The sequence below is a fragment of the Octopus bimaculoides genome, chromosome 4, assembly GCF_046866305.1.
Source record: "Octopus bimaculoides isolate indiv1 chromosome 4, ASM4686630v1, whole genome shotgun sequence".
In the NCBI taxonomy this organism is placed as follows: Eukaryota; Metazoa; Mollusca; class Cephalopoda; order Octopoda; family Octopodidae; genus Octopus; species Octopus bimaculoides.
Window position 1 is genome coordinate 98,247,214 of NC_142931.1, and position 21,642 is coordinate 98,268,855.

General features: G+C 35.5%; 1 protein-coding gene across 4 annotated transcripts in view; it reads left to right on the forward strand.

The window, feature by feature from the left end:
• The window catches only part of LOC106882728 (uncharacterized), a 180,360-nt gene that overhangs the window by 88,725 nt on the left and 69,993 nt on the right, over positions 1-21,642 (forward strand). For all 4 annotated transcript variants that reach the window (XM_052967300.2, XM_052967298.2, XM_052967297.2 and 1 more), the window contains one exon: positions 15,342-15,398. In XM_052967300.2, the coding sequence (XP_052823260.1) occupies positions 15,342-15,398 (57 nt within the window). The remainder of the gene's footprint in view (positions 1-15,341; positions 15,399-21,642) is intronic.

Genomic DNA, 21,642 nt, shown 5'->3' on the forward strand with positions numbered 1-21,642 from the left:
TTTGGGAACCGCCACTTACTCTCATATACATTTCCATGGAAATTCTGGTGTTTTATATTTTAGACTGCATTTTATATATATATATATATATATATATATATATGTGTATATATATATATATATATATATATATATATATATATATATATATATATATATATATATATATATATATATATATATATATATATATATACATATATATATACATATATATATATATACATATATATATATATATATATATATATACATATATATATACATATATATATATATACATATATATATATATATATATATATATATATATATATATATATATATATATATATATATATATACAAAAGTCAAGGAATAAAAACTATTTCAAAAGCTCCTTAATCTTAAACATGTTTTTATTTGAAGAAAAACATGCAAAAAGTAATTAATTATAGAAATAAAATATCAGAGTTTTTAAGATAAATACAAATGTGCATAAATCTGTCTTCACATACAAGGTTATATATCACATTGCTATCTGGATGTTAATACAAAAATGAAAATAAATTTTGGGATTGTATATCGTTGCTACATAGTTTTTCCATGTGATTCAGCTGTCTTCACTCAACTAGAATATTTTCAACTCTGTCAAATAACTCTCAGTTACAAATCTTGAGCCATTATTATTCACATAACCACAAATGTCATGACATTTGAAAGAAAGACATAATTTTTTATTTTGAGACTTAACTCAGTATTTTGATATCCAGTGCCAAGTTAGAGTTGGCGACAGAGTTGCAGCTCAGATACTATAAAAATAATGTAATCACTGAAAAAATATATATAACCAAGTGCGCATGGAGGTAATTCTAATTACGTAAGCAATTAGGTAAACTTGTTATTTTAAAACTGATTCTGTTAAACATCATACCATTCGCTTTAAAATTTACATACCTACTTTCAATACGTGGCAGTAAGATTATGAAATATTTTAATTTGAGAATGTTTTGTTCCAGTATGTATTTGCCTTATAGCTGCTGTTAAACATAGATTTTAGATTTTATTTTGATGAACATTAGCGTCATTGGTTTCAAGTTCCCAATGAATAACCTAACCATTAGTTCACTGCATAGCTTATGGTGATTGTGTTACAGTGTTCTGTAACTTTGTGTCCCTGTCCAAATGTCCATGACGTATGAAATGTCTATGACAGGATTCCTCAGCTGGGTGGCCTAAATAAATATATTAGGTAATATTGATTTCTCTTAAAATCGCATACCTTATAAGTAAACAGAAATAGAAAGTTAAACAACGACCATGTTTTTCTTGAATACTTTAGTAGTGTCAAAGAAGAAAAGTGGTTGAATTAGGGGTGGAAACACGGTAGATAGAATTAATATCCATTAATAATCTGGTCTTATTCAAACTGTTGTGTGTCTTGCTGTCTATGTAGTTTAAAGGTGGCTCTTGATTAGATTTCATTCAACAGTTTATACAGCAGAATGTTGATCAATGTTCAACAAACAAACTATGTGTCACCCACAGATATAGAGTTACAGAAATACCCTACCTCCTCCTAGTCCAAGACCATATATCAGGTTGGCACAAAAATGATTGTAGTTTTTAATTCTATACTTTGAAACAACATAGGATCTTTTCTGTTTGGCTGCCAGCATTTCAAAAATTAAAGTTTATTGAAAATTTGGCACATTAATATACTTTTCCAAGCTAAGTTGCTGGTGTTATTTCACTTTTTCCAGAAAAATGTTTTTAAAAAGTTGTAGAGGTTTAAAGTTTGATCATTTTCACCCAATCAGAAAATAGGATTTGGAAGCTGTCATTTTGTGCGTGACAGCACATTTTGTTGTCAGCATCTTGAAAATAGCACGTATTGTCAATATTTGTACTCTACACACAGAAAACAAGTAAAAACACATCTTTTGTAGTTTGAAGCATTCAATATACATTTAATGTGATAGCATAAACTTAAAAGATTCATCCAAAAACGTTAATTAACTGTTATTTTTAACGCCCTCACTTAAGGCATCCCTTGGCTGGTGTACAAGGTTTATGAAATGTCACAATCTTACACTGAGACAGAGGACTCATAGTGCACAGAAATTACCTGCTGACATACATGTAATAGATGTGCAAAAGAGCCACATGTTCTTTTAAGGTTCAAATCAAGAATTTTATCATTGACCCGACTATAAGTCACAGCAACTTTTTTGATGTTGGAGAGCAAAGTTCAATTAGGAATCATGCCAATATAGTTATCCCATTAAGTCCATGCATTTTAGAAACCGTTGTTTATAATGTAAAATTTGGATCCTTGATATCGCTAGTTGACTTGTTTATTTTATTGAGACTTAATTGCCTCAATACTTTCCCTTTATTTTTTGATTTATGCCTTTCATTATTAGGACACTTTAGCAGCAACTGACACACAAAACCATGCAGTCGTATGTTCTGTGATTGGAAAAAAATGCAATAAACTGTTTGAAATTGTAAGGAAGTATATGAAACATTGTGACAAAAATTGGAAGAATAAATGAAAGAAGAATCGAGTTATACTAATCATCGCTTTCACCAAATAACTAGTAAAACACCTTGGTTGTGATGGTCTCGTTGTATAACCCTGATCCTCGTCTTCACTTGACTGATCTTCATTAACTGATGAAGCACTGGGGCTAACAATTCTTGCACAGGCGAAGTCATTACATAGCTCGTCATCTTCTGCACCATCCATGGAATTTGAGATCCCGCACTTCGAAAATGATTTCAGCCCATGAATCTATCACCCACTGGCAAACAGTCTTACGGTCAGGGCATTTTAAGTTCCCAGCCTTTGTCATTTCCTTGTCACCACTAATTATCCATTCGTTCCACTTGGCATACATGTTCACCTTAGAAGGCTTGTTCACCTACACATCGAGTGGCTGAAACACAGGAATCACACCTTGGTAGCTCCTTTAATCTATTTTTTATGCTGTCGATAAGATGAACCCTGAACATATTCCATATAGCCCCTGGGCTCTTGAACTACACATTGTTTAACCAGTTCATTAATACGGCTTCATCCTCCCACCCTTCTCCTGAACATACACCACTATGCCCTTTGGAAACTTCCCTTTTGGGAAAGTCTTTCTTTGAAAACAACAGCAGGGGTTTCATACCGTCAGCCATACAAGTTAAAATTGCAGTCAAGTGGGCCTTGTCGCTCCCCGTAGTTTTTACCGAAATTGTGTTTTTCCCTTTAATGTCAACTGTCCGAGTTCCAACCATATCAAAAACAAAGTGGGGTGTTTCATCCATATTACTGATTGCTTCCAAGGCAAGCTTGTGGCTCTTTTGTACATCTATTACATGTACGTAATTTCTGTGCACTATGAGTCCTCTGCCTCAGTGTAAGATTGTGACATTTCATAAACCTTGTACACCAGCCAAGGGATGCCTTAAAATCAGACATATCATGTTCTTTAGTCACTTGGAGAGCCTACAATCTAATGATGTTTCTCACAACAACAAGTCCGTTTGTGCATAGTTCAGTCACCCAATTTCTCAAAATAGTTTCCATCTCCTCATTGGGACCCAATCCTATCCTAATTTTCTTTAACATTTTGATGTCAACAGGTTTCATTTTCTCCTGTTACAAACACCAGTCCCTGACCATTTTTTCTGAGACCCCAAATTCTCATTCTGCAGCTTGATTTGAATGTGACTTCGTGCATTCAACAACTTTCAGCATGAAAGTAATATCATACAAATTCCTCTTTCTCTTCATGTTAACAAATAACATAGCGTCAAATTGAAGAAAGACAGGTATGATACAAAAACAAACAAGCATTAAACTCACTTTTTTAAAATTAATTGTTTATTTCATACTAACAGATGTAAAGAAATATCTAAAGAAATATCTAAAGATTATCTTCCATATACTTCTCAGCTTCAGAATTAGTGATTCGGGTTTTTATGGTTATTCCAAGTGTCGGAACTTCAGATGTAGCTTGTATCTAGAAAATATCTGAAGATTTTTTTATAGGATGCACTTATAAGTCGCACCACCAACCTTAGGTGAAAATTTTAGGGGGCAAAAGTATGACTTATAGCTGAGTATACATAGTAAGCAACACATCTTTTGTAGTTTGAAGCACTCAATATGCATCTAATGTGATAGCACGAGCTTAAAAGATTTATCTAAAATCATTATTTAGCTGTTATTTTTAGCACACCTCATAACCACCTCAATGACAAAAAGAAACAAGTAAACAACACGTCTTTTGTAGTTTTATGCATTTAATGTGATAGCTTGAACTTAAAAGATTTATCTAATAACAAAATAGCACATTACAAATTAAATATTTTTAAAATACAAACATTTTGTTGACCAGTTCATAAATTCACATGCTCAATTGTCTACACATGCTTTCTCACAGACAAAAGAGTTCTCATGTTCTGCTTGTTACTATGGAAACAGGCATGAATGTGTCTGGCTTATGATTGGCTAAAATTACCCCAAATTTTCAAACTTTAATTGCTAATAATTCTTTATTTACTGATTTATAGTGAAAATGATTTTCATATCAGTCATTAGCTTAATAAAAGTGTATCATTACACTGAATATGAAATCAATTTGAACAGGAATTGATGCTGGTAGCCAAATGGAGAAGCTAGAATAACTTTTATTAATCAGAATAACAACCGTTATTATTTGTTTACATGTTTTAAGGCCCCAGCCTATCTAATCAAGCAGATCTACAGGAAATTGCATTCTAGCCATGACCACATTGTCTAGTTTGTCCTTCTTTTGTAATTTTTAAGATGGTGGAACATATGAGGAAGATTTTACTGATGTTTCTGGCAAGTCGATCGACTGTACAAAGGCTCCCACATTGGTTCACTGAAAGTTTCAGCTCCTGTACAGTGTTTATGAATCACCTCTGTTCATTTTATTAAAGGAGATTTGTATAATTGTAATCAATAGATTCTGCAAATTCGGTCAATAAATCATTAATATGCTCAATATATTTTATGCTAATGCAGCCAATAGATTATGTTAATATGGGTAATGGATTCTGCACTGCTCCATTTTAGAACAACCGCATAATTAGCTGCTGCTGTTGTTTAACCTCAACTCTGCTCTAGTCGAGTAAACCTAGTATCAAAGACATTCTAGTCGTGGTTATCTTGCCTTTTTTCCTAAGGTACAGGGATCCCAGAACCACATTATCTAATGTGTCATTTCCTAAGACAGTGCACAATGAGCTGGAGATTTGATTGCTACTTCTAGCAGCTTGTGTGAACACGTAGAGGGTCACTCGTTGACAGCTCGCTGTAGTTGTTGGTTTTTGGTGCTGGTGGCGGTGGCAGCGGCCTTTTATTTCTTTTCTAAACAATAAATCTATTTTACTCTCTATCTCTCTCCCCTTGGGGACATTCTATTCTTTTTTATTTTTTGTTAATTATGCGTGTTTTAATGTTGTTAAACCTGATAAAAGAAAGGTATATGTTGGTTGCTATTTATGCTCTCTCTCTCTCTCACACACATTATTATGACAGTGATGCTACTACAACAACCACATACAATGCACCTTCATTTAGTGTCACTAATGATTTCCTTCATGATTTTCACAGCTGCTATGGTCCATTACTACTATTATTTTTTATTGGGACTGCTACCTCCACTAATATTAATACTATACCACTAAGAACCACCACTATTGACTATCTCACCACCGTTCTTTTGATATTGTAACTGTCTCGTCCTACTTACTACTCCTACTATCATCACCACTACTATTTTGTATGGTCTGCAAGGTTATAGTTAAACTAGAGCCTGTTGAATTAGTTGACAAATGTTTTTATGTGTTGAAAAAAAATGTTAGAAATATATTTTGTGACCAAAAGTTTACATATTTAACAAAATAGAATGAAGGGGAAATACTTTATGGGCATGGATTTAGATGTTTGCTGTCGAGAGCTATTAAGACTGGAACATATTCGTAGTGGTCGCCTGTTTACATAAATTAATTTGGGGAAATTTATTTATATTGAAATTATCTCCCCTTCTCTTTGAAGGTTGCCAGCAGTTGTCACCTGTTTTTTGCACTAGGTTTTTGCTTTCTTTCTCCAGCTAAGAGAGAATTTTCAAATAATTGCTAAGTTTTTTATGTAAGCCATCTATTTCAGCACAAACAAACAAATACATGCATACACAGCTATGGCTAGGTGGTTAGGAAACTCACTTTAGGACCATGTGGTTTGAGGTTCAGTCCCACTGAGCAGCACCTTGGGCAAATATCTTCTACTATATAACCCTGGGCCAATCATTACCTTGTGAGTGAATCTTGTACAGGGAAACGGTTTGAAAGCCTACTCTGTATGTGCGAGTGTGTGTGTCCTCCCCACTGTTTGACAGATTGTGTTGGTTTGTCTACGTTTCCATAAATTGATAGTTTGTTGAAAAAGACTAATGGTACCAAACTTCAAAAAATAAGTACTGGGGGTGATTTCCAAATATTTATATAGCACTCAATACAAATTTGTAAAGAAATGTATATAGATTTGAAGGCGCAGGAGTGGCTGTGTGGTAAATAGCTTGCTTACCAACCATATGGTTCTGGGTTCAGTCCCACTGCGTGGCACCTTGGGCAAGTGTCTTCTACTATAGCCTCGGGCCGACCAAAGCCTTGTGAGTGGATTTGGTAGACGGAAACTGAAAGAAGACCGTCGTATATATGTATATATATATATATATTTATGTATATGTGTTTGTGTGTCTGTGTTTGTCCCCCACCGTCGCTTGACAACTGATGCTGGTGTGTTTACGTCCCCGTAACTTAGCGGTTCGGCAAAAGAGACCGATAGAATAAGTCCTGGGGTCGATTTGTTCGACTTAAAGGTGGTGCTCAAATGACTGAATGACTAAAACAGTGTAAATTCCATAGTTCACTCATTGAGGTTACTACAAGTTTCTTGGCATAAAAGAAAGTGTTTAAATATGGTTTGGAAAGTAAATAAACTATTTCTGTTTTATTAAGGGGTGTAACTCCTGTGTGACAGAAATTAATTCTTTTCAATTGATACAGCAATGAATCTAAAATGTTAATAGCAAAATGATAACAAAAAACGGAAATACTAAAAAATTTACTGGATTGCGAACTAATATAAACATAAGAGTAAACAATTACATCATCATTTAGTTAAGGTGGAGGTGAACATATATTTTTTTGCTTCGTTGTTGAATGTGTGCAGATGGCAAAGTTGACTTAAATATTGACATGTATTCACTCTTTACCAACTATTGACTGAATATTCTCTGGATGAAGGGAACTACATTCTTTAAAAGAAATACATGTTTTTAATACATCTAACAGTATATATTTTGTAAACCATTTGCAGACTATTCTTAAAAACTCAAGAGGCATATTTCAACAGTGTTTGGAAAACATTTTCAAAAATATTCCAGGAGTGTTGAGGCAGTAAAGTGCAACTTAGTTGAAATATTCTCAAAATTTAGTGCCTCAAATAATACTCTAGTCTTTGATAAGGGTGCTGAATTTGTCACCTTAAAACAATTCCTTAATTCAGTTCTTAGCTTGAAATAAAAATTATTGCGACATTATTCACCCCGAATTGAATGGTGCTACAGAAATCTAAGAGTTTGCTAAACGTTCACTCTAGAATGCAAAAGTGGGGATGAGGCACACACTATAAGATTTACTGCATTTTTAACTTTGAGAAAAAATGTAATTTTTACAGTCTGTTTACTACCTTACAAAAACTATATCAGCTAAGCAAATGACCTTCTCGGAATGCATTAAAAACACTGTAACATAATCTGAACACTATTTCAGAAAATCATCACCGTTCTCTTTCAACATATAAAGACTAATCTAGCTGACACAAAATGAATAAAGTAAGGTAAATTCGCCTCTTCAGTTATCCAGAATTACATTTGAGAAAAGACTCATACACTTCAAAATCCATCCTTAAACATAAGATCAGAAATTCAACAAAAATTTTAAATATCTAGATCAAATTAAAAGAGGATCATGATATGAAATTAATGAAACTCGACTAAATCTAAAAACTCAGCATAAAATATTATCTATAGCCTCTTCACAAACTGCTGGAGTGGCTCTCTTCATGATATATTATGCATCATGCAGTTAAAGAGAAGAAATTATTGAAATTAGTCATTACTCATTTTGTCCCATTTAAGACATGTTTTGAAACTTGAAAATGATCAAATTAGACATTGGTGTGGGGAGAAAAATTCACTTGGAATCCAGCAGAGAAAAGAATATTGATTGTTAAACATCAAAAACTATCCTGGTATTTTATTAGCAACCTCAAATATTTTCTCTTACTATGATCACTCCGTTTTCCTTTCCCTCTCTCTCTGTTATTTTATCAATAAGTGTCATTATAAAATTTCCCCTCTCCCTCTCTATTCCCTTTCTCTAAATCATCATACTGTTCCATTTAAGTTTTTCCTGCTTCCTTGCTAACTCTCTCCTTCTTACACAACACACTTCGAGTCCCAATCTTTTTTTTCTCTCCTTGACACCCTCCTCCCATATTTTCCCTCTCCATTCTAAGTCTTATCTCTCCATTCCTTTCAAAGCTCAAAATGTTCCGCACATGCGCACATACACACTCGGTTCACTGTTCATTCAGTTTTTTCTGCTCAAATCTACCAACTCCCCATATCATTAGATTCCGACATAGAGTCTGCCATTTTCTATATAAATGTGCACGCACACATACGTATGTTCAATGCTACATAAGCACAGTTAACTTATAAGAGGAGACACTTGAAAATATCAAGCAACTTTTCAAGAGTCTCTTCATATGAGTATTTGGGCATGTGTGTGTGAATTATATATATGTATTAATTTCATTCTCGAGCACAATCGCTTTTCACAAAAAAGGAATTTGGGTTTGTGTGTGTAGTAATTGTTTCGTTTACTATACAACACCAAACATAAGAAAAATTATCTATGCATTTGCTGAAGAAATCAAATGAGACTATAATGCGTGTCCAGAGTTATGTTACAGCCTGCCTAATATCACATACCGCTGGCAGAAACGTTAGCACGCCGGGCGAAATGCTTAGCGGTATTTCGTCTGCCGTTACGTTCTGAGTTCAAATTCCGCCGCGGTCAACTTTGCCTTTCATCCTTTCGGGGTCGATAAATTAAGTACCAGTTACGCATTGGGGTCGATGTAATCGACTTAATCCTTTTTTCTGTCCTTGTTTGTCCCCTCTATGTTTAGCCCTTTGTGGGCAATAAAGAAATAAGAAACATTAGCACGCCGGGTATTTCGTCTGTCTTTGTGTTCTGATTTAAATTCCGCCGAGGTCAACTTTGCCTTTCATCCTTTCGGAGTCGATAAATTAAGTACCAGTTGCATACTAGGGTCAATTTAATCGACTGGCCCCTCCCCAACAATTTCGAGCCTTGTACCTAAAGTAGAAAATATCACATACCGCGACTCCATCTCTTGCTTTATTGAGGTGCCAATGTCAAATTCATTTTAAAATTTAGAGTTGTCTTCCCTGTTTTATGTAGATTTCGACCGTGATCCAATGTTACTATCTCCTGAATAGAGATAGAATTTTCAGAGTACAGAGGTTGAGTAGATAGTAGGGATGGCATTGGACCGCATTGGAGTACAGAGTAAAAGGGCAATTAGACGGTGGTGATAGAGACTGGAAGCTATAACCACAAGTGTGGTTAAGTAGTAGCGATAGTATTAACCCTTTTTCATTCAAACTGCTCTGTCAAATAAAATGTTTATTCACATTGTTTTGGATTAATCATGCATCATCTCATAGTTTCAATATTTTGGTGATATGATTGTTTATTTTAAAATGACATTGTAGGGTTGGTGTGAGAGGCTGGATATGGCAGAATATTTGGGCCGGATATGACCTGTTTAAATGTGAAAGGGGTGAGGCATACTAGAGTACAGTGGTTGCTCAGTGGTGGGGATAAAGTCTGTTTTCTGGACTCCTGAGTGGTTAAAGTTTTAGAGAGTAATATATCTCATCCTGAAATTATTTCGGGGTTTATATAACCCATGAAAATTGATTTGTAAATATCTCTTAAATCTTTAGCATTTAAACTGACCATATCTGGCACAGATATTCCAGTCTTTCACATCTACCCTACAATGTCACCCTAAAAATAAACAATCGCATCATCGGAATCTTAAAGTTATAATTAATTCAAAACAATGTGAGCAAATAAGCATCACACATGACAGAGTAATCTGAATGTTAAAGGGTTAAACTTCCTCGTAAACAATAAAGTCCCTCAAGAAGCCAATATTAAGCTGAAAATCCCCCGATTCTACACCACACTACCACTGCATGCACCATCCTTGCCAGATGCAGTTGTTGTTGCCATCAAATGCAGCTGTTGTCATTTTCACAACCTCCACCACCACCATCATTGTACTACCAACATTACATCTTCTACTACCACTACCACCACTGTACAACTACCACTTGTATATCCTGTACTACCATGCCATCATAACCTCAACCACTTTCACCACTACTATCTCATACCATATCTTCATCACCTCTATTACCACCTCATTATATCTCACCAACAACCAATATTACCACACTTCTACTACCCACTTTCACTACCACCTTACTCACTCCTCTGCCTTTCTTTAAATCAGTTTTGTTTTTCTACGACTGACACCATCAAGTAATATGTTGTTGGCAGAATGCTGGGAGAGAATGTGTGTATGTAATGCTATTCAGTATTAATGAATGTCTTCAAACATTATTAAACACCTGGGGGTGGGGGATAATAATGAAGCCTTTAATTCTGTTCTTTTCTCATCACCAAAAACACCTTCCCATAATGCACTGCACATTCCTGCTACTTTACTATGCAAATAAAATAGGAATATGTTTGTATTAGGCACACACACACACACACACAAGCATGGCTGTGCGTTTACAAAGTTTTCCTCCCAATCATGTAGTTTCAGGTTTAATTCCACTGTGTGGATTCTTGGGCTGGTACATCTTCTACAATAGACTCTGGCTCACCAATGCATTGTGAGTGGGTTCTTATATGGAAATTGTATGCATATGCAAACCTATGCACACTCGCACACAATTATATGCTAGGCCAATAATTCCCAAACCTTGCGCCATGGCAAACTGGTGCGCTGCAAGATGTAATTAGGTGCACCTTGGAAAAGTAAGATTATACAAACCGAAATTCACTAGAATTCATATATAAATATCAAAGTGGCAAAAAACTAAATTCTAAGAGTTGGTTGTGTCATTCAATTCATGTAGGCTACTTATGGTATGAACATATTCAGTGCACGACTATCATCATCATCATCATTTAACGTCCGCCTTCCATGGACGATTTCACTGAGGACTGGCTAACCAGAAGGCTGCACCAGATGCCCTTCCTAACACCAACCACTCCGAGAGTGTAATGGGTGCTTTTACGTGTCACTGGTATGAGGGCCAGTCAGGTGGTACTGGCAACGGCCATGCTCAAAATGGTGTTTTTTATGTGCTACCTGCACAGGAGCCAGTCCAGCGGCACTGGCAATGACCGCCCTCAAATGTTTTTTCACGTGCCAGTAAGGCGACGCAGGTAACGATCACACTCAAATGGTGCTATTTACATGTCACTGGCACGGAAGCCAGACAGCTGCTCTAGCAATGATCACGCTTGGATGGTGCTCTTAGCGCTCTACTGGCACAGGTGCCAGTCATCGAATTTGGTTCAATTACGATTTCACTTGCCCCGACAGGTTTTTACAAGCCGAATTTAGTGTCCAACGAAGGAGGGTTGGCATGGGTGCCAGTCGTCGAATTTGGATCGATTTCATTTGCCTCAACAGGTCTCCGCAAACAGAGTTTAGTGTCCAATGAAGGAAAGGTACACATAAGTGGGCTGGCTACACCCCTGGCAGAGGCCTCGGATTATGGTCTCACTTGGCTTGCCGGGTCTTCTCACGTACTGCATATTTCCAAAGGTTTTGGTCAGAAGTCATTGCCTCGGTGAGGCCTAATGTTCAAAGGTCATCCTTCACCACCTCATCCCAGGTCTTCCTGGGTCTACTTTTTCCACAGGTTCCCTCAACCGCTCGGGTGTGGCACATTTTCACACAGCTATCCTCATCCATTCTTGCCACATGACCATACCAGCGCAATCGTCTCTCTTGCACACCACAACTACGTTTTAGTTTATTTCAGTCATAGCCTCAGCAGTTTTCATTTCAATATTAAATGTGAAAAATAAACTTTTTAACTAAAATATACAATGTTGGACTAAATTTTTTAATACATTCTCATGTATTGCAGTTGTATTCCAGTTTTTTTTTCGTTGATATAGTGGCGAGAATTTTCACCTTTACAATTAATTTTGAAAGACTTCTCAAGAGAGTCCGATAATATGTAATACACTGCCACTTTTCATAGCTCACTGGCCACTTGTCTCAGTCTCAGTTTGATTCTATTAGAAATCTGTGCTCTTTGTGCAAGACAATTCATATTAACAGGCTAAATTACCCATAAAATGGAAAAGTTTATTAACAGGAAATATAACTGTGACGATTATGAATCTGAAAGTGAACGTTTGTCAAAAGCAAATAAGTGTAGTGATAATAATGCGAAAGCTCGATCCAATCATAAATATTGCAATAGCTATTTAAAATTTGGGTTTCATTGGACTGGCAATGAGCATCAACTTCTGCTGTGAGTTGTTTGTGGTAAAAAGATGCCTAATGAAGGCATGTTGTCCAGCAAGTTGAAAAGACAGTTTACTACTAAACTCTCTTTTTGTGGAGAAATGGGTTGATAAGGTAATCGAGGTAGTCAAAGTCTGTGATAGAATACTTAAGATTAGATTAGTGCTGCAACATGGGTCAGCAACTATTATCTCCGCTTATGCCCCTCAGCCAGAGTACCTTGTTGACGAATGACGGGGACCTTCTGTTTGTGGCTGGCGACTTCAATGAACATGTTGGACAACATGCAGGGGGTTTCCATGGTGTACGTGGAGGCTATGGTTTTGGCTCCCACAATGAGGAGGGAACCAGGTTGTTGGAGTTCTGTGATGCAAATGATCTTATGGTTTGTAATATTAACTTCAGGAAACCTGTCAGTCACCTATTCACCTACCGATCTGGTGGACACACTAGTCAAATTGATTTCCTCCTCTCCAGGAACCGGGAAAGCTGGCTATTTATAAATGCCAAAACCTTCCCAGCTGAAGAATGCACCCCACAAGTTAGCAACTTCAAAATCAGGGCTAAATGGATGCCCAGAAGATGACCAGCATGGAGAAGAAGGGTCTAGAAGCTTAAAGACACTGCAAATGGACAGAGATTTAGAGACGTATTACTTGAAGCTTTTGATGAAATAGAGGGGGATATAGTATCACATGATGTGGAAGACAACCTGTTCAGGGCTACTGACCAGATCTGTGGATGGTGCAAGTCCCCTCTCAACCCAAAGTAACATGGTGGTGAAACAATGTAGTTGACAGGACCATTAGGGAAAAGAAACAAGCATGGAAGCACTGAAAGAATAGTAGTTGTAGTAGGGAATTGTATCAGATTGCCAGAAGGGAAGCTAGGAGACAGGTTTACTTAGCCAGAGGGGAAGCAGATAAGAAAAAATTTACCAATGTTCTGCATCGTGAGGACCAGAATCTTGAAGTGCTTCATGTTGCAAGACTGTGTGAGAGAGAATCTTGATGTCATCGGAGAGAAATGCATCCGCATGGATGATGGATCACTTGCATTTAATGAGGCTGCAAAGAAAGAGACTTGGAGACTCCACATTGACAAATTGCTAAATGAAGAGAATGACTGGGAGAAAGAGAGTCTGCCAAATGTCAACCCAACAGAGGGACCAGCTATTTGAATTGACAGTACCTTGGTAAATAAAGCAATTAAGGGTATGAAGACGGAGAGACTCTGGCCTATCAGGATTCACTGCAGTGATGCTTAAAATATCTGGCGGTGAAGGTCATAGTCTAGTTACCCATATAGTTAATCAGGTGATACATGAAGGAGTCATACCCAATGACTGGTGTAGCCGCACCATAGTCAACTGCTACAAAGGTGAAGGTGATGCACTAGATACGAATAATTACAGAGGTATCAAGTTTTGGATCAGGTGATGAAAGTCATGGATAGAATCATAGCCCAACTAATTAAGGAGAGAGTCAGTTTAGGCGAGATGCAGTTTGGGTTTGTGCCAAGGAAAAGCAACACTGATGCTATATTTCTGGTAAGACAGCTGCAGGAGAAATGCCTAGCCAAAGATGTACCTGGCTTTCGTTGACATGGGAAAAAGCCTTTGACAATGGTATATATACATTAAATATGATAAACTGATGATGTTTATTATTTAATGTTGTTTCAACTGCGTCTTTCTATATATATGTGTGTGTGTGTGATAATTTACCAAGTAATTCTTATTGCACCATTTATAAACTGTTGCATTGTTCCACAAGTTCACTTGTCTGATGATTGATTACATTAAATTCAAATTTGTGAGGATTTTCAGCTTCAGTAAAAACAATGTATGTGTGTGTGCATGGTATTTAAATAGTTGTTGTGGCTTTTCAACTTCAGTAGGATGTGTGTTCCTTCTGCTACACAGAGGTATATTTCTTTAATCTATTCATACCTAACTTTGATCTCTCAAGGACCATCTATTTGTTGCTGAAATCAATGTTGTCTTTCACTTTCTATTTTTGGTTTCCTAATTTTGTGATATTTGTTATGTCAGTATGCTTGAATGATGGCTTGTAACTATAAAATCTTTGCTTATAGTGGTTTTGGCTTCATATACAACTGACTTAAACTGCTTGCCTGATCTGGTGAGTAGGATTCTGGATTTCAGCAAAAAGGGTCTTGAACAGTCTGTTTGGGGTGCGGTGGGGTGTTGTGGGGATGGGGTTTCAGACTGCGATGATAGCCAGTCTATTAAAGATTATTTTACATCTATTACCTTCATAGAAAAGCTTATTTTGTAGGACCAGAAACTTTTTCTGCATTAGTTGTAACATTTAAAAAGAAGGCATGGTGAACCATATTAATAATTTTCTAGATTTAATTTAAGAGTACATTCATACATATACATGTGTGTGTGTTTGGGGGCACACACACATGATGGTATATTAGGAGCTTTCTGATTGTTTTTTTTTTCTTTTTCAAGCTGTGCTCTTATTGTTGCTACTGTATGTTTGTTTATATGTTGTTGCTTTATTTTTGTTTACATATACATAAACAATTAAAATAAACTTTTACATCAATATCCTAACATTGTTATTGTTGTCTATTCCAGCTGAACCAGGCCAACAATGAAGAAGTTATAGATATTGATGAAACACATGACAATTTGGTAATTATTTACTTTTATTTCTTTTACTCTTTTAGGGTTTGGGCAGCACTCATGATTCTTGTTTACTGCACCTCCCTCAGTGGGATGAGTCAGGTGGGGATTGGATTTAAACTAACCGTGACTCAGAGATTAATGCAGTATATATAAAGTGGTTGGTGTCAGGAAGGGCATCCAGCCTTATGAAACCTAACCGAAACTAAAACAAGCAAGTGAGATATGATCCTCTGGCCCATTCAGGTGAGCAGAACCACCAAGTATATGCTGACTTTGACTGTGGTAACCTGTCCAATCCACGCTAGCATGGAAAATGGACACTCAACAATGGTGATGATGTAGCTCAATCAGAAAAGGAGGGGAAGAAGGTGAATAATGCCATGACATTTAGCAGAGTCTCAAAGACTACAAAGAGAAAGGTTGCTGCTTTGTTTAACTTGAAATAAATTCTGATTGTACAGAATTACAATCACACACACTCTGGCCATGATCAATACCAGTCTGTCTTGAGTTTTTATATTCATTAAGTTGGGCCTTATCTCATATTCCCAGGCTGCTGCAACTTTAACCTCCAGCTACTGTTGGTACTTATTTCAGCTGGGTGCAGTATAAGATGAAGTGAATTGCTTCCCTGGGAATAGAACCTGTGACTTCAAGATTATGAGTTGAACAGTTTAATCACTAGGATACACAGCTTAACTCGCACGTGCATCAGGTGTGTATTTTGTATAAATGTGCGCTTATGTATGAGTATATGATATATGTATGATTATATTCAGTGCATATCATTTTTGGTCATGCCCAGGAAAGTGCTAGAAGGGAACATTCTACTACAGGAAACAAACGATTTTATTCTCTCCTTAGTTTTCTGTATTTTGTTCTCTGTAAAAATGCTCTGTATAAGTATATAGATATATTCACCAATCCAAGAAAAGACTGAATGCAGTCTTTTCTTGGATCTGTGAATCCTCATATGTGGAAAGTTACACTGAGGAGATTCTTGCCCACAACAATGGATTTTTGTAATTCTTTTATGGGTGGGAGTCGAAGCAATTGTATGTAATTTGTATTTAATATTTATTTATTATATTATGTTATATTATCGTAAAGGAATATATAATGTGGTATTGTGCTGGTGAATTTTAGATTTTAGCTTTTGAATTGACAATTATGTATATCTCCATTTTCTATTCATTTTTATAAATTTAATATATACCCATGTAATTTGTAAGGTTTTCTCTGCAAAATTGGGTGTTTAATAGTGGAGCCAGTGGAAGATTGGATGTTTTCATCCCTATTTTCCTTGGATTATATATATATAGGCATGTAAAAAGCACCATTCAAATGGGGTCGATGTCAGTACCACTTGACTGGCCCTCATGCTAGTGGCACATAAAAAGCACCCACTACACTCTCAGAGTGGTTGGTGTTAGGAAGGGCATCCAGCTGTAGAAACCTTGCCAGATCAGATTGGAGCCTGGTGCAGCCTTCTGGCTTGCCAGTCCTCAGTCAAATCGTCCAACCCATGCCAGCATAGAAAGCCGATGTTAAATGATGGTGATGGTGATATTTATATATTAACAGAAGAGATTTACACAGTGTACAAAGATACAGAAAGCTAAGGGGAGAATAAAGTCATTTGTTTTCTGTAGTAAAAGCTGCATGTAGAGATCCCTAGGTGGGCCCAAGAATTGTTTATCCATGAGTGTAATCTATTGGTAGTGCTCAGCCAAGCAGAAGCTATAGAGTAAGCAGATGAGATCCAAAGATGCTCAATATAGAAAACAGTTGCACTCATATAATTTGAACTTATACTCTGAAATCTTTAATGAGGATTAAGTCTGTGGGATAAAGAGTGGCTATAAGAGGAATCCAGGGGAACAGATATGGAGATAATGAGCAAAGAAAACAAACAAAACCACATGGGCTAGATATATAAAATATACATACATATATACATGTAAATAGAGAGAGACAAATACTGAAGATATTCAGATGATGAACATTCATATATAAAAATATAGATATTCATATATTAGCAGAGCAGATTTACACTGAGTGCAAAGATGTAGAAAACCATGAAGACAATAAAGTCATTTGTTTTGTGTAATATATATATATATTTGCATACACATATATATTATATGGATATGCATAATATATATACATACATGTGTACACATTCACACATGCATGCTTAAGAAAATGAAGAAAATGGGTAAAAATTTACATACAGCTGTTTCTATTTAAAGACATTCAAATTCATACATATGTGTATGTTTATTTACATATATACACACGCACATGTATACATGCATACATACATACATATATACACACATACACATACATAGCTGTATATATGCACATGTGCATATATATATATATATATATATGCACATGTGCATATATACAGCTATGTATGTATGTGTGTATATATATGTATGTATGTATGTATGTATAAATATATAATTTAGAGAAAAGTTCATGAACTCGTCAATAAAAATCCACAGTCACAAATAGAAAAAATTAATAAGTAAATACACTAAAAAGAAGTATAATGAAATACAAAGTAAAAATCATAAAATAAAACGACTACACATGTTTCATAGCCAAATTTTCAAATAAAAAATAAAATATAATTAATTCAATCGAAAATCAATTCTACTCAAAATATTAGTTATGAAACACGTGTAGTTGTTTTATTATTATTATTTCATGATTTTTACTTTGTATTTTATTATACTTCTTTTTAGTGTAATTACTTATTAATTTTTTCTATTTGTGACTGTGGATTTCCATGGATGAGTTCATGAACTTTGGTTCTTTTCTCTAAATTATATATTGATATATTATATACTGTGAAACTTAATTTAATTTTAATTCTTGATAAATTGAATTTGAGTTTTTACCTGTAAATTTAGATTTTTATCCCTAATATTATTATTATTTTTATTATGTATATATATATATATATATGTGTGTGTGTGTGTGTATGTATGTATGTATGTATATATATATATATATATTTTTTTTACTTGTTTCAGTCTTTTGACTGTGGCCATGCTGGAGCACCGCCTTTAGTCAAGCAAATCAACCCCAGGATTTATTCTTTAGAAGCCTAGTACTTATTCTATCGGTCTCTATTGCCGAACCGCTAAGTTACGGGGACATAAACATACCAGCATCGGTTGTCAAGCGATGTTGGGGGACAGACACACAAACACATACATATATATATATATATATATATATATATATATATATATATATATATATATATATATATATATACATATATACGACAGGCTTCTTTCAGTTTCCGTCTACCAAATCCACTCACAAGGCTTTGGTCGGCCCGAGGCTATAGTAGAAGACACTTGCCCAAGATGCCATGCAGTGGGACTGAACCCGGGACCATGTGGTTGGTAAGCAAGCTACTTACCACACAGTCACTCCTTCGTCTATATATATATTAAGATAAAACTTACTTGGAAAAGATGTGTGGCGTTCGATCATATAATAATATAAATAATATATAGATATATGCATATATCTATACATATATGTACATACCTACATCTATATGTATGTATGTATACATATAGATGTAGGTATGTACATATATGTATGGATATATGCATATATCTATATTTTATTTATATATATATACAAACACACACACACACACACACACACACACACACATATAGTGCTGTTTCGAGATGGATGACACACTATTGTAGATTCTCCAGCGCATCACTTCCCTTAGCTGCTTCATGAGAATAAAGTTTTCAGAGATGTCCCCATCCTTCTTTAATCACAAATGTTTAACTACATCTTCTAACGATTGGAACAAAACCAATGGGGAGTGTATCGAAATCAAACTACAAAATATATTATCTGATTAATATCTACTACCCTCCCCCTGTTGCATTTGTCTGAACCATCAATGCAATAGTTATTGATCTCTTCTCTCCTTCTTGAACAATTAATGATATTCTTTTCAATTTGTTGTTATGGTGGTGGTGAAGGTGGTTGTGGTAGTGGTGATGAGCTCTTGGTGCAGAGCTATTTACTTGTGGTGTAGTACTAGCTGTATGAATGTTTCTCATTGGTAGTGGTGGTACTAGTGATGATAATGATGATGGTGTAATAGTTATTATCCTAACTAGTGCAATTGTTAGCACACTGGACAAAATGCCTAACAGCATTTCTTCAGCTTTATGTTCTGAGTTTAAATTCTGCCAAGATCAACTTTGCTTGTCACCCTTTTAGGGTCAATAAAATAAGTACCAGTTGAACACTAGGGTCAACCATTTCTTTCACAAAAATTTCTTGTTTTATACCTGCATTTGAAAGAAGTATTTAGGATGATGGATTAGCAGAAGCTTTAGAGCATCGTACAAAATTATTGCCTTACAGCATTTGTTCTGACTTGTATTCTGCTTTCAAATCCTGTTGAGTGCAACTTTGCTCGTGTCAATAAAATAAGTACCAGTCAAGTGCTTGGGTCAATGGTAACAATGAAACCCTTCCTCTCAAAATTACAATGTTTGTACCTAAATCACAAATGATAGTAGTAGTAATGATGATGATAATGATAATAATAATGACGATGATTTCAAGTTTGGGGGGGGGGGTTAAGTCGATTACATTGCCTCAGTACTCAACTGGTACTTACTTTATCAAACCCAGAAGGATGAAGGGCAAAGTCAACCTTGGCAAAATTTGAATTCAGATCATAAAAATGAATGAAATGACACTAAGCATTTTGCCTGGCATGCTAATGATTCTACAAAGCTCACTGCTTTTATTAAAACGATGAGTATATTAATAATCCTTTCTACTAAAGGCACAATGCCTAAAATTTGGGGGAAGGGACTAGTTGATAATATCGACCCCAGTGTTTCACTGGTACTTAATTTATCAACCCCGAAAGGATGAAAGGCAAAATTAATCTCAGCAGAATTTGAACCCAGAACATAGCGTTGGGCGAAATACCACTAAGTATTTCATCCAGCTTGCTAATGATTCTGCCAGCTCACAGCCTTAAAATGATGATAATAATGATAATATTTCATATACACACAACAGATTAGGCTGTTGAAAAAGAAAAATTCCTAACATCAGACAAGTAACCTTAGATGCCAAGAACCTTCCTAAGTATCTTAGCTGTCCCTAATAATGCTATTTTCTGGAGTTGCACTTATTATTATTATTATTATTATTATTATTATTATTATTATTATTAATCATCACCTCTAATTCAAAATATCTAAAAGAGGTGAAGAAAAAAGAATAATGCAAAAATGTAGATGTTTGCAGACAGAATGAAACTGAGATTTGATTGAGATGTGATAAGGTCTTGTGAGCAAGCTCTCTGTGCCTGTCTGGGTATCTCCCCAACCCCTCACCCTTTCTTCCTTAACTAAACTTAACATGCTCATACATATACACCCATACAGCACATACCCACCACTAAAGGTAATTTAAAATTAACAGCTGAAGGAGATTGCTGTGGAAAGGAGTTGATTGCTGAGTGCAATTATCATTTTAATCATAGTTGATGATTAAATGGCAGTAGTGGTGGAAGTGAGGACAGCAGTTAATGCATCACATCAAAGTATTTACATTATGTTGATGTTGTTTAGCCCCAAGCTATCCTTGATTGAGCAAATCTAAGATCAAATACATTCTAGACACGACCATCCCAATTTTTTTTGAAGATATATAGGGACCACATTATCAAAGGTATCCTTCCTTCCTTTGTTTAACCCTTTAGCATTTAAACCGGCCATATCCAGCCCTAATATTTTTCCTGTTTTATGCTCAAGCTAACCAGATCAGGCCTCTTACACCTACCCTACAATATCATACCTAAAGTAAAGAGTCATATCATTGAAATCTCAAAGCTACAAAACAATACATGAGTAATTCAAAGTAATGTAAATATATAAGCATTACATTTGATAGAGTAACCTGAATATTAAAGGGTTAAGATGTGTGATTTGAAGGAAATTCTGCTACTGTTTCTAGCAGACCAAGCAACTATGTTACAGCTTCTTTGTTGATTCATTATGATGGTGAAGATGATAGTATTGGTGGATATATGGTTCTTGATCTGATGTGGAAACAGTTAAACTCTTTCACTTGGCCTTGAAAAAGCTCCTCATGTTGTCATACTACCTGTTGGGTATAGCAGCCAGTCACATCTCCCTAATATTACACCCTGCTGACGTAACCCTTC